Source organism: Hyalella azteca, unplaced genomic scaffold (genome assembly GCF_000764305.2).
Source record: "Hyalella azteca isolate HAZT.00-mixed unplaced genomic scaffold, Hazt_2.0.2 contig7569, whole genome shotgun sequence".
Classification (NCBI taxonomy): domain Eukaryota; kingdom Metazoa; phylum Arthropoda; class Malacostraca; order Amphipoda; family Hyalellidae; genus Hyalella; species Hyalella azteca.
This window is the reverse complement of record NW_025937691.1, coordinates 1-11,889: the sequence shown is the minus strand read 5'-3', so window position 1 is coordinate 11,889 and position 11,889 is coordinate 1. Positions and strand designations below refer to the sequence as shown.

Here is an 11,889-nt window from a genome sequence, read left to right as displayed (position 1 = left end):
AGACCAGGTCTGTCACAGACTACCTGACTATACAGCAAGGAACCAGATCTGCCAACTGGACTGTTCAACCTGTGATGCACATCAGCCGCCACCCTCATCTCTCGATTGGCCTGGGGTGGCTGATACCCCAGAGAACCTCTCCCATGCATGCCAACAGCTCTTACCTTGGAGGAGTCTTTTCTGTCCCGTTCCGTACGCCTTGGAGCCCGCGGACAATCCGGAAAGTTAGCTTTGTGAGGTCCATTGCAGTTAGCACACTTGGGGGCTCTACTTGTGCATGTGCTATAGTGATGTTCTCCAGAGCAGACGAGGCATCTCATCTTGGACGTGCATCCACTTGCAGAATGCCCCAATCTTTGGCAGTTATAGCACTGCGGTGGGGAGAATTCATAGGCACGAACTGAATAGGATAGGTAGCCAATCTTGATTCTTTTTGGCAGATTATGTCCCTCAAACACAACACGAACTGAGGTAGATGGTACTCTTTCCCCTTCCACTATTCTGCTTAGCCTCTCTAACTTCACAAGTTTACTTGTACCACAAGTATCTACTCTCCTTTCAAGAGTGCTAACATCAGATTGAATGTCAATAGGACCAATGACTCCATATGTAAATTTACCCCTATTAGGCTGGGTACATGTCACTGGCCAATTACCTAGTTGAGTCAACTGCAGCAATGAATTGATAGTTGCTTCATCAAATTCTTCTAGTTCAACAGCAACGACTCCTTTACGACGGTTCACTCTAATATCTGCGATATTCAGGGCTTTGAATGGTGGTGCTTCAAAAGCTAGGCATAGCTGTTCAGGAGAAGTCAACATCTTTTTTGCATCTTCATTTGCTGGTCGGATAAGTATTACTCTAATGTTGGCATCATCTGCTTTGTTTCCATTTTCCTGGGTGCAAGTTTGATCTTCCTGATTTACAGTTTTTTCAGCTGGTTTAGAATACCTTCTCTGAATATTTGGGCGCTTGTGTAAGCTGCTCCCATTGGGCAAACTTTGGTCACTTCCCTCACTAGAATGCGTGGGGCCTTTGCGTTTCCTTCCAGTTCCAGCATTGCATAGTAATGATGAGCTCTTTGTTGCTCGAGTTGAATCATCAGTAATTGTGAACTCTTCCTCACAGAATTGTTGGATTTGGGAATCCGTTGGCATTTGTTCTTCTGGAGGCTTTTCAGCCCGCGCTCCAGGGTCTATAAGGTCAGCCGAGTCGGAATTTCCAGCCATATTACTAGGCTGAAGTTTAAACTTAAGCGTTTGACAAAAAAGTAGGAATGCAAAGGTTACGTCTCACTTCCACCACCGTCCAAACGACACTCTTTTACCTGCTTCATTAGGTGCTTTATAATTTGTTCTTATTCCTTAACTTAATTGGAAAACTGACTGCGGAATTGGCCGTGGAATTCACCTTGTGATGACTGTTTCTTGAATTTGACGGCAATTTCTTATGATGAATTTAATAGTAATAAATAATAATAGCGGTTTCAGCGTTTATTAGGCCATAGGCCTGTCGCCGATTCTTAACGTGGAAGAATATTCACAGCTTGTTGCGGTCTTAAACTCGCAACTCACTGCTACAATTCTGCTTTGCTCAACCGCCCGGCCTCCTCGCCGATTCTGACCAGAAACTGGCGCACAGAGCTGGGATCGAACCCACGCCTCTCTGCGTCAATCTTGGTACCCTGAACTGAAACCACTTTTGGTGGCCGCGTCATGAATTTGACTGCAATTTCTTATGATGAATTTAAGATCATTGAAGGATTTATGAGCTTCAGAAGGATCTTAAAGTATCACATTTACCCAAACTTGTACCAACAGAAGTGCACGTAGGAAGTTTTTTGCCACTTCGTTGCCTGAGTGTACTAGCAGGTAGAGTGTACTGAGCAATACAATCGCTGCCTTTATCTCTTTATTTTATTGTCCCTTACGGGCGCGGGGTCTGGGACCCCACGTGCGCGGGGTCTGGGACCCCCACGTGCACGGGGTCTGGGACCCCACGTGCTCGGGGTCTGGGACCCCCACGTGCACGGGTTCTGGGACCCCACGTGCGCGGTGCCTGGGACCCACACGTGCACGGGGTCTGGGACCCCACGTGCTCGGGGTCTGGGACCCCCACGTGCACGGGGTCTGGGACCCCACGTGCGCGGTGCCTGGGACCCCCACCTGCACGGGGTCTGGGACCCCGGCGTGCGCGGTGCCTGGGACCCCCACGTGCACAGAGTCCGGGACACCCACGTGCTCGGAGTCTGGGACACCCACGTGCACGGGGTCTGGGGCCCCCACGTGCGCGGTGCCTGGTTTTGTTTGTGTGTTTTTAGACCTGAAGCAGGGACGAGGATATGGAAGTGAAGTTGTAGTCACTGTAAGCGAGTGTGAAGCGTCTTTGTAATGTGGGACGTCGCTCTAGGGTGTTCGTCAATCAGTTTACACCTTGCAGTCGTGAAATGCTAAGCCCCTTACGGACCTGATACAAGTCCAGCAGATATTTCCACGGGCCTATATCTTCAGCGCCGTAACCACAATACTATACTACTCTTATCTCCACAAATACTACAACATAGTTCACCTCAAAAACGTGGTGTGTTTTTACAAGCCTCGCTCGGCGCGCTATACCCGCCCAAGCCTCAGTCTGCTCCGTGTTGACATTTTGCGAGCATCGGTGCTACTCTTCCCTTCTCCAGCCTCGATTAACCTCTTAGTGATAAGTAATTTTAGTTTTAAGCGTCTTTATCTATTTGCATTATTTATGTGTCAACCCTAGACAATCAGCGTGGCCAACCATTAGTTATATAATGCAAAATCTAGAGATTCATAGGTAAAGCGACTATTTCTATGCTGATCATATAGATGCCACTACTCGGTGGTTATTATACACAATGGCTTCCTAACCCTCACCGCTACCTTACGAATGTCTAGCCATATTTCATGATGTCTCCCTGTTAAACGAGAATTGTGTATATTAAGAATGGCATGCCCTTTAGGGTGAGATCTAAAAACACCTCATGGTTTTGATCGATGTTTATGTATGATACCTCATTATTAAAACCGGGTACTTTTCGAATTGTTTCTTGATACTTTATACGTTAGAATGTGATGACGTCAACGTAGTGATTGCAGCAATTTATTTGCAATGCAATGCTTCAAGAAAACTATCAAGATATTGCCAGCCTCCACTCGTAGACCTGGTATAAATTCGCACAAACCCCAATATATTTGATACTTATTGATGCTTTTACGAAATGCACGGCCATCAATATCAACTGTTCATGTTTACCAACCATTGACGCTAATTCCTGCAAGTTTAGTCACGAAGTCGCCAAAATCTTATTAGTCTCCAATGCTGCCCAATTAAAACTTTTATTAGTGTAATAATCACCTCATCCCATGGTTCAATTCCTCGTTGATGAACCACCACATCCATGTCATAAAGTGTTATATTATCATTTGCAGTGAATTGTTGATGAATTTCCCCATATCATAACTTAGCATTCAATGTCTTCAATAGATTGAAGGACATATGCGATGACTGTCTGAAATCAGACCAAATTAAGATAAAACCCAAACAATATGGTGCACGAACCCCAATTTATACTATTTTCGAAATTGCAATCGATATGTACTGCATAGGTAAAAATTAGTATACTCATGTTTCCAACATTCCGGAAACGCTAAATTCTCCGTATTATATCACGGATCATTTGTTCGCCACGGCTGCGCTCCTCTCCGCAGTCGGAGAGAGTCGGCTCAGCCTCGGCTGCATTCATTGATTGAACATCTATTGCGGTTCGTCCTTGATTGTGTAAAGTTTACCTGCAAATAATCATTTAAAAATCTCTCATAATTTAATTATACTTCTGGGTATACAGTGTATAGTGACGTGTACGGTGTATAGACCTTTACCAAATAACAATACCGTATTCGGAATAGTACCATGAGAAATGATCCAATCTATGTAGTAGTTAGTACGTATGTAGCATAATGCAAGTTAAGAAATCATACATCTAAAAATTACTGAAAAAGTGTGAAAAGTGAGATGTATGAAGCTTCCAAGCCTCCATTATTGACGTCTGCGTGGGGACCTCATTGAAGTATACAAATATACTCATGGCTTATACAAGGTCCCAGAAGGATTACTAGAATTTAAAACAAGAACCAACACCAGGGGCCACGGCTATAAACTAAAAAAACAGCGTTGGAACACATCCATGCGACAACATTTCTTCTCGCTTTGAGTCACCGACATGTGGAACAGCCTCCCTGATAGCATCGTTGAAGCTCCGAGTATGAACATCTTCAAAAACAGACTAGACGAAGCTATGCAGGAGCATATGTTCAGTCTTAAAATGCCTAGCAAATTACGGAGCAGGCAATAAGTCCAGCAGCTATCTCAATCAATCGTCAGTTATGGAAAGATCGGGTTCCAAAGGCCGGATCCCTTGTGAATCAAGTCATGAAAAGTTCAAGAATCGGCAACAGGCCATGGGCCTATGTCTTCAACGCCGACACTTCTATTCTATAAAAAGTACCTCTGCTCAGGTCTCTAGCAAAAAAATATTTTTTGCAGTATTAATTTCACGATTAAATTTCACTTATAAAAAAAGTTGCACACAGCCTCACAGGTGCTGTCTTGAAAACATTATTGATGAAATTTGCATAGCTCAATCCAAAAAATGGAAATGGTGGCCATTCTGCAAGATGGGGTAATAAGAGACACCACCCAGCCCCAGCGGGGCCCAGCCTAATCACTGTAATGAGGAACAACCCTAAAAATGCTAAGTTAGGAAATCATATATTCCCGCAAAAAATGTAAACAACATTTTTTTGATTGCGTAGTTTTGGTCGCATTAGAGCGGTCAGACTGCTTTATTACTTGTTCAGTTGACACTTGCTGTACAACCGGACTGTTTTGTAATATTAGTTATTTGGGGTAACACGTGCATGCAACCTTGTAATAAGTTCGTGGCTTGTAAATAGTTTGTCATTACTCAGCGTAAATGGCTTTTCATTAAAAATTACCCGGCGACGCATCTTTAAAATGGCCGGCGACGCTTTGGGCTTAAAAATCCATATATTGCTGACGCTGCATTCACCCTCTGCATAGTGAGGAACAACCCTAAAAATGCTAAGTTAGGAAATCATATATTCACTACCTTTAAAAAATCCCTGAAAAAAGTGTGAAAAGTGCAGTTTTGGGAAAGTAGGTTATAGGTAGGGTAAATGCGGTATATTCCGACATCGTAGGTAATTCCGTCACCTCTCTAGTTTTTCCTTTATATTAAGCTTTGTTTTAGTTCCATGCTTTTGTTGATGGTTGAAATGGTGACGTCATACATTTGCGCGTCGAAACATTGCAAAAACACTAGGTCTTGGCCATCTAGTGGGAAAATATTGAGATCCAAAGAGAGACAATGCATGCCACCTGGCCAGACTGGAATAATGGGCAGGAGCCACCCGTAGAAGAGCAAAAATCACCCGTGAACGTGGAACAATTTTACCCGTGGCCATGGATAATTTCAGCTGGTGGCCAATGGCCATGGATAATTTCACCCGTGGGCATGAATAAATTTAACCGTGCCCGTAGAGCTACAATTTCAACAGTAATGGCCAAAAGCCCTTAAAAAGCACATCACCAGAAATAATTGATTACATGTAAGGCTGTGCTGAATTCGTCGTACCTTCTTTCACAGATAAAGTCACGCAGCACTTGCAAGAATCTGTTGCCTTCATGGCGGGCGGTCTCTCTCATACCGGTAAGGAAAATTGGGCAAAAACCACCCGTGGCTGAGCAAAAACATCTGTGCACGTGGAAAAATTTCACCCGTGCAGATGGTACAATTTTATCCATGCACATGAGACAATCTCACCCGTATTTTTAGCCTTTCCACCCACACCCGTAGGGCCGTAGCGCACGCGCGTTACAAGGATTTCACCCGTAATGACCATAAGCGAAGTATGTCACCAGAAATAACTAATTAAACGCAAGCCAGCTTAGCCAGGCATAACCAGAACTGAAAAACAGTTATATATTATGGCTATTGTAATAATTGTTTCAAATACCTAGTGACTGGATAGTTCATGGCTCACCTATACTAAGTGGACACGCAGTCCGAATTCCGGAAAATTGTGCCGCCGGCAGTCTGTCCGCGCCATTTCATAATGAGCTGACAAGTGAAGAACGCTTTAATAATGGATTCAAATGGATTATGAGCGAATTCACACAACCTTTGAGATAGCTGTATGATGATAGTTCAGACAGCCCATTATAGTCAAATGGGGTAAGACAGGATCGCAGCCTTCATGGGGTAAGAAAGGACCGGCCCATGGCATGCATTCTAATTGCACTGAATTTAATTTGACAAAAGAATATGTTAGAGCAATCATTGCCTGTCATTTCAGGGCTTGTTTCAACCCTCTTCTGCAAATAATGAATTTCTGGCTAATTTTCAAAGAAAACCTATGTAAAGAAGGGTCACAAAATAGTTAACCCTGTTTGGGAAATAAGCTCTGTCTAATGATAAAAAATTTTTTGGCCAGGTTTGTGGATGTAGGCAGGTAACCTCAAGTAATAAGCAACTTTTGAGACATACTAGGCATTCCTACCTGCTACCATCACTGCCTGACATGTATTCTAAAATGGGGTAAAAAAGGACCAGACATGGGGTAAGACAGGACCACTGAATGATCCTACTTTACCCCACAAGTGGTCCTATCTTACCCCACAAATGGTACTATATTACCCCACAAATGGTCCTCTCTTACCCCATAGTTTATCAAAAATAGCTTTTAAATGAATATATTATGGTGCATTTGTATTTGAGTATTTTGGTCAAATGGAACATACATCTTTTGCTCAAAATAACCATTCTAACTTGTCAGCTTTCTAAGGGGAGCGTCTGCCCCATAATCAAATATTTCGATTTTCGGTTTTTGTACGCATCTTATCTTAAAGCTTACATTCTGACGCATCTAATGGTACCAAAACCATCTCTGTACGTTGATTTATGCATTCATGACAGATCGTGAAAGGGTTAGGCGCGGGAGTTCTTTAAAATTGAGATAGGCGGAAAATACCGGTAACACACTTAAATAGCTAGTCTGAACACGCTGTGCTTCAGTTATCCGCCTGCAGTTGTATGGGATGGTTCTTGTGCCGTTGTTCACACCATCCTTGACAGAAATTGAGCCAGAGTATCATCTAGTCTTTGCAACCTTGCACCCTTGAATGTCGTTTTTGAGGTGCACGCGACTTTGTCGGGCCCTACTGAAAAGTTAACTTATTGTCACTGCAAACCTATCTCCTCCTACAGTTTTGAAGCTACAACAATGAGACATATATCATTCGATTCACAAATAAAAGATCTACAAAACGTTCATGGCATTTTTCCTAATTTTGTTATAATTTGGATTTCATTCTGCGAAAAATGGGAGGATGGGGAGAAAAATGAAAAATTTATGAAAAATGCTCCCACTTCCACAAAAATTGGAATTTCTATAAAAAGCCATAAACATTTTATAGATAAAGACTTAATGCATCGAATGATATGTGTCTCAATGGTGTAGCTTGAAAATCTTAGTACTAGTTACATTTCTACAGTACCCCCTTTTTTGGCTGTATTATAAGAATTTCACATTTTCCTTCATTTTTTAAAAAAAATTCACACTCTTTCTATTTTAAATAAGTGTACCAAGTTTCAGAGTGCTTCATCTGTAAATAACCGAGATAAATTTTAGGGCAGATGCTCTCCTCAAAGAAATTTAGCGTACTATGGTAAATTGCATCAAGGGGATGGAGAAAATAGGGATGTCTCTTCCCATTAGTGAGCTGCAGAACTATGTGCAAGAGTGGTTGGGGGAAAAATCATTGTGTGAAAAATAAAAAATAATCAATATCACAACTTTGTGAGAGAGAGCATGGGCTAGGTATGTTTGGAGAAGTGCACCACAAATGCAGTTAGCAAGAAAATACATGATGTCTGACACTTAAGTTATTATCCATTGGTTTTATTATCAATTTGATAAATTTTCAGACAATGACACNAAAACAGTAACAAGTGGTTGTGTAATCAAATAATGTGTTTCTAGATTGATAATATTGAATATCAGGTTTGTACTTTTATTAAAAACCTTGTAACACAAGAATTACCTGTTGGTCCTGTCTTACCCCATGCCCGGTCCCATCTTACCCCAGTGGGGTAAGATGGGACCAGCTCACTTTTTTTAATCTGTACAAAAAACTATGTTGTATGCAGAAAGTCTGAGTTGTAGCTTAGAAGCCCATTGCATAACTACACCTTGTGATAGGTTTAGGGTTTTTTATTTATTCATGGTATAGATGCTACATGCTTGTTAGTGATTTCGGTCCTGTCTTACCCCATCTGACTATACTGTTCCAATTCTTTTAAATTTTTAGGTTGTCTCTTTTTCATCGCTATTGTCAGTACGCGCCACAAATACTCAATTGGATTGACATGGGAAATTTGACACTAGACCATTCCGTGACATTGATGTGAGAATCATCGAACCGCTTCTTGACTATTTTCTATCTGTGCTTCGAATTATTATCCTGCTGAAGAATCCAATCAGGACCATGAAAAAAACTTTCTGCATCCTGCTTGATGTTATTTTTGATATCATAATATTGTTCTTTTTACATGATTCCGATTACTTTGATCAGACTTCCAGGTCCCCTGGCAGAAAATGAACCTCAAAAGATAAGATTCCCACCACCATGTTTAGCTGTGGGGATTGTTTTCTTTGGATTATGAGCCTCGCCTATTTTTTGCCAAGCGTAGGCAACATTCATATGACCGAATAATTCAATTTTAGTCTCATCTCTCCACAAAATCTTGGAGAAAAATGAGGTTTGGGAATTGACAGGAGTTTTAGGAAACTTCTGGCGTGCTTTCACATGCTTTTCTGTTAGCAAAGGAGTTTTCCTGGGTCGACAACCCTTCAGTCCGTTATGACGCATTGTTCATTGCAATGTCTGTCTTGATACCTTTATATCAAAAGCATCTAAATTTGATAGAATTTCCTTACTAGTGATCCTATAATTGTTGCAAATGGAGCGTTTTATGTTTCTAGCACATCTTGGGGAGATTTTTCCTTTCCTTCCTTGACCAACCATGTCATCCACCTTGATATATGATTTGAATTTTTTTATAATGCTCTGTATTGTAGATGTAGGAACATCAAAATTCTTTGATATTGCTTCATGTCTCATCTCTTCCTTGCGGGAATTTAAATTTTGCTTCCGAGATCATTACTAAGCTCTTTTTTCTTTGCCATTTTCAAACTTTTAGCAAAATTTTAGCTTTTTCCTAAATTTTGAAAAAAATTATATTTTCAAACTTTGCAGAGAAAAATATTACAATGCTAAGGAACACCAAATTTTTAAATACAATTATTGAGTATCTACTACTATTTTCATTAATAGTTCTTCTTAAATATTATGATAAATGATCTAGAATAAGAGGGTACGAATAATTCTGAACAGTTAGTTACTCACAAAATTCAAAGTAATTACTATTGAAAGTTATTATATACATATTTTCTAGCATTAAATTTGTTGTACATAGTAATGACAACCCTTCCTAGAAGAATAAGTTCCAAATGATCTCTATTGCTCATTGAAATTGGAGTTTTATTATATTTCTGAAGGGGTATGAATAATTTCGGGCACAAGTGTATATGGTTGAGAAATCGACACAATTTATTAATGTTATCTCCTTTCCAGTTTCCAGGACCTTTATTTGTCTCCATGCCAACCAAGACTTCTAGGCTATTGCTTATCTTACTGTAATTTTGATTCCCTTGTGTCACAGGTTAGGATGTTCTGTTTAAAATTATTGTTTACCGCAAAGTTGGACCATATTGTAAAATTCGGCTCTTGAACGGAATACTGCAGTCACCTCTCTGGGATTTTCCTCTGGAGGGTGGTTGTCTAGCTTATCCTGTGAAGGATATTTGGTGCCCTCGGGATTATCCTGTACCAATGGCTCTTGATGTTGTTCTTAGCTTAAGTAGGTATAGTGTTGAATGGGAATGACCTGTGTTTCATTGTCCCAAATTTGTTCTCAGGGTTGGAGGTAGGCTTAGCTAGGTATTATATCTTAGGGTGATTGAGCTAATCTCCACATAGCTTTTGTGAACCCCTGTTGACCGGACTGCAACAGCGGAGAATGAAATACAGAATTTTGGAATCCTACTGTACTTCTTTTCAGTCCATCTTCACATGACCATGACGTCCTCTGCAAAACAGATTACCGTAAGAAGGCAGAACTTAAAATTAGTCTTAATGGTAATTCCTATGAAACATTAGTCGGCAACAATTGAGCAATTCAAGATGCTTAGGAATATTCAGAATTTCCATCTAGGCGGCAACAGGAGTCAGGAGGTATTTTGTCAAGGAAAAATTCCACTCAGGGTTATACAGTACAAACTGCCTGGTTAGGTTGCACAAGTGAATTTAAAATAGTAATTGATTCATAAATCATAGACAATTGGATTAATTTGCACAATCACTTTGATATTGCAGTAAGCTAGAAAATCAGTCTTGGAAAAAACAAACACACGTTATAAATGGGGCAAAACTGCTAATAATCGAATAATAATAATAATTAAACCACATCAATAACTGATTTGTCTTGCCATGTCTTGGTAAAATGGCTATAAATTCCAGGAAATTTTAAGGTACCTATTTTAACCGGGATGTCTCATCTCGGTATCTTCCCAGAATTCCTACGGAGGGCTGAAAATTGTCCCAGTTTTTATTGAGAACCGGGACAGAGCCTGTTGTCTCGTCTCGGATAAAAAATATCAAACGCAGGAGTCTACCTGGGATTACCCAGCCTTGAGCACCGTCGATGTCAAGGTGACATGATTGAGGTCTATAAGTACCTTCACGGCATATATTGTACCAAGCGACCTCGCTTTGAACACCCCCCTGCCAACTACGAACTGAGAGGCTCCACCATGAAGTTACAGAAAAACAGGTTCAGACTCAACATCCCCGGCCACTTCTTCACCAACAGGGTAACAACAACCTGGAATAGTCTGCCTCAAAGTGTTGTCGATGCCCCATCAGTCAACGCCTTCAAAAACAGGCTGGATAATCACTGGAAGTCCCTCCCCTCTCTCTATGACCCATCATGCTACCACTAGTGACTTGGTGCCACCACGTGCGCATGCAAGTACCATGATGCTAGCAGCACAATGAGCAACGAACATGGCCCAGGAGGGTCTCAATCGTCAGTTCAGTTCAAGTTCAAGTACACCAAATTATCTCACTTCAAAGTTAGACTGTATGCAGCCAAGCCCCATGTGGTATGCCTCACAGAAACTTGGTTAAAACAGAATCGAGAACCTACCTTCATAAACTACTCTGCATATTTTCAGCACCAATAAAATCAACCTGGTGGAGTGCTTGCTATTCTAGTATGAAATGATGTGAACTGTGCTCCTAACCCTCTTAATAGCTTTCCAGCTGGATCACTAGAAATTCAATCCATGAAAGTTTTCTGTAACAGCAAGACAATAAGTACATAACAAATGTATACAATCCAAACTCCCCTATTCAAGTGGCTGAGTACTCACATTATTTTAACCAGCTCTCTGGCCCACGAGTGATTGTGGGCAAATTTAATGCACACCATACAATACACTGTGCAGAGAGTGGATGAATATTGCAAGATCTTTGGCAACGCTTCAGAAGCAAAATTTATGCCTTCAGAAGATCTTGCAAACACATTTAGATTGAAATTCTTGCATTTAATATATTTGTCAGTCTTTGGCCAACTATTTGAAAAAAAGTAAGGTTTCCGATATGTTGGATGGATCAGGATGCAGTGAAGCTTGTCCGGTAATCAGTTGCAATGAGTTCCCGCCA

The 11,889-nt window shown here is 41.0% G+C and overlaps 1 protein-coding gene across 1 annotated transcript; it reads right to left on the bottom strand.

Moving 5' to 3' along the window:
- Positions 1–163: 163 nt before the first annotated feature.
- On the bottom strand, positions 164–1,308 carry LOC108676919 (the record flags this gene model as incomplete). Its single annotated transcript, XM_018165077.2, is given in 1 exon segment — positions 164–1,308. A coding segment is annotated over 1 exon segment (1,066 nt), but the record flags the coding sequence as incomplete, so codon positions are not given.
- Positions 1,309–11,889: the final 10,581 nt, after the last annotated feature.